The 2,683-nt window shown below is 38.7% G+C and overlaps 1 protein-coding gene across 1 annotated transcript in view; it reads left to right on the plus strand.

Annotated features, from left to right (window-relative positions):
• Nucleotides 1-1,029: 1,029 nt before the first annotated feature.
• LOC140322594 (glutamine--fructose-6-phosphate aminotransferase [isomerizing] 1-like) overlaps nt 1,030-2,683 on the plus strand; it is a 9,948-nt gene continuing 8,294 nt past the window's right edge. The window contains exons 1-2 of the mRNA XM_072399144.1: nt 1,030-1,069; nt 1,192-1,287. Of these exons, the coding sequence (XP_072255245.1) occupies nt 1,030-1,069; nt 1,192-1,287 (136 nt within the window). The remainder of the gene's footprint in view (nt 1,070-1,191; nt 1,288-2,683) is intronic.

Consider the following 2,683-nt stretch of genomic DNA (forward strand, 5'->3'; position numbering starts at 1 on the left):
ACCTTACAGCCTGATATTCTTGTTGAATAAATTATTATCGTTAATAATAATAATAATAATAATAATAATAATAATATTAATATTATTATTATTAACTTTCATATAGCGCCAACAAATTACGCAGCATTTTGCATAGTCATATCACTAGCTGTCCCTCCAAGGGGCTCACAACCTAATGTCCCTACCATAGTTATATTTCATTTAAACAGTCTCAGGCCAATTTTGGGGGAAGCCAAATAACTTACCAGCATGTTTTTGTGCTGTGGAGACTGGAGTACCTAGAGAAAACCCACACAAACACAGGTAGAACATGCAAACTCCATGCATATAGTGTTCCAGGTGAGATTCCAACCTGAGACCCAGCACTGCAAAGACCAGAGGGCTAGCCACTGGGCCAATAAATTATAAAAATTCAAAATATCATTATTATTATTACTTTTTATTACTAAAGCACCAACATATCACAAATCTGTACAATGAAATCGGTGATGACAATTCCACATATTTGTCACATAATGACATGGGTGGAGAAGACGACCCTGCCCAGTAGAACTTAATTGAAATAATTTTCTTTTTTATTTTATTAAAGTACATTAATTTTATCTTCAAGCAAAGTTTGAATAAATATATAACACATGTCTGTTCCAATATGTTTAAAATGTCAACAATTTCAAAGCGACATTCTATTTCCCAGGACTGTGTAAGGTGTGAATACAAGAGAAGCACCACGATGACAAGGTAGGCGAGGTTGTGTTCTATGGGTTTCATATGGTCATGCAGGACAGGTGAGAAGAAATATCTGAGATGAGAGGTCATGGGGAGAGTCTCCCGTGATGATGTCAGTGGTGTCAGAATTGAGGTGCAGCACTAAGACTCTGAAAATGTAAACACAAACAGTTGCCCGAGGGCAGAGGAAAAGGAGAGGCTCGCCAAAGGAGGAGAAAGGTGTGTGTGCAGTATATATGATTGACAATATTGTGCAGGAACAGAGAAATGAATAGAAATACAGCAGAGAAAGAGAACCTAAACATGATTCTTGAAGGTACGGGGAGCCAGCTCAAGACAGCAGGTATAAATACACCTGGGACACTGAAAGTTCTATCTGCATGATATCATCATATCTATGGCACGGCTGATCTTGGAAAAGGTTAGACAATAATCCTTTTTCTTCCTTCTGTTGTTGACTTGCAGGCAATTTAGGCTCCTTCATGCAGAAAGAAATCTTTGAGCAGCCACAATCCGTGGTCAACACAATGAAAGGGCGAATCAACTTCGATAACCTGACAGGTAAGAATATCAGTTTTGTGCCGCTTTTGGGAAACTTTTGTGTTGCCCCAACTCCAATGCTTACCTACCAACCATGGCAAACTTGTAAATCTGAATGGTGTAGTTGATAGCTTTTCCTGACTTTCAGGATTGGGAGATATAACTTAATTTTTTAACAAAATGCATAATGAGATCTCTCCCTTGTTGCATATTACTATAATTTTATATATAAATTTACATGTGGTTTTTAGGTTGTAATTGATACAAGGAGTCTTCAAAAAGTTTCTGCACTTTTATGTTTTTGCTTGAAATGGTGCGGGCAGGAGGAGTGGTGATTGGTTGTGTCTGAGAGTGTCATGTGACCAGTCTGTCCGGGAAGCCCGCCGACCTTGCAGTTTAGTATAAGAGTTGTCAAGCTGTGATGAAGATGGCTGTGGAACTTATAAATTGCCCCAAAGAGGAACAGCGTTCTCTCATACAAGTTTTGTGGGCAGAGGGTGTTCCGGGAGCTGAAATTAATTTCCGAATGTGTGCTCAGTATGGGGATAAAGTTCTAAATTAAAATGGGGGGTTATGGAACACCCCGCTTATGTCTGGATTTAATGCCATCTGATTTCCGCCTTTTTGGACCACTTAAAGAAGCATTCAGGGGAAGAAGATTTCAATGCAATGAAGATGTGAAAGCAGCGGCGCATGGATGATTACGCTCTACCAAAAACATTTTTTGCTGATGGCATCAAAATGTTGTTACAACACTTGGAAAAATGTTAGGTGACTTTGTAGGAAAGTGATGTAATTTGTTTTTTAAATTCTTAAATAGTTAAAAACGCGTAGAAGCTTTTTGAGGTCCCCTGGTAAGATGCAGTATATCAAAAAAAAAGAATTTTGAAGACCATTTTAACATGGAGAATGTGGAGGTTTTGGGAACCTCCAATATTATAAATGATAAGCTGAGATTCACTACTAGCACAGATGAATATATCACTTGGGAGATTTAAATAGAATCTAGTCATATAATTAGGCTTAGTCATTAAATGGGTAGTCGAGAGCATTCCTAGCCTGCTGAACTCTTCACTATAGCCAAGTATATTTACTCAAGGTTCATTACTCACAGATACTTAGCCAAGTGTGTCACAGTTACATAGTAAGTCATGTCTTTGTGTGATGGAATTGTATTCAAATAAGTACTGCCCCAGGTGTGACCATTCTACCTGTCTGAAAAATGTCTGACAGCACCCTGAGCTGTCTTTTTTATAAATCTCTGTCTGTTTTAGCCACTTTGACACGTGCACACTCGGGATCTTATCTAAGAATGCACAGCTAGAATCCCTTCCTTGTATGCAATGAGACAGTGCTACAAACTATGGGCCAGTACTGCACAGTGTGGGATACATTTGCATGTCTCGGGCCAGTACTG

This window comes from Pyxicephalus adspersus, chromosome 2, assembly GCF_032062135.1.
Source record: "Pyxicephalus adspersus chromosome 2, UCB_Pads_2.0, whole genome shotgun sequence".
In the NCBI taxonomy this organism is placed as follows: Eukaryota; Metazoa; Chordata; class Amphibia; order Anura; family Pyxicephalidae; genus Pyxicephalus; species Pyxicephalus adspersus.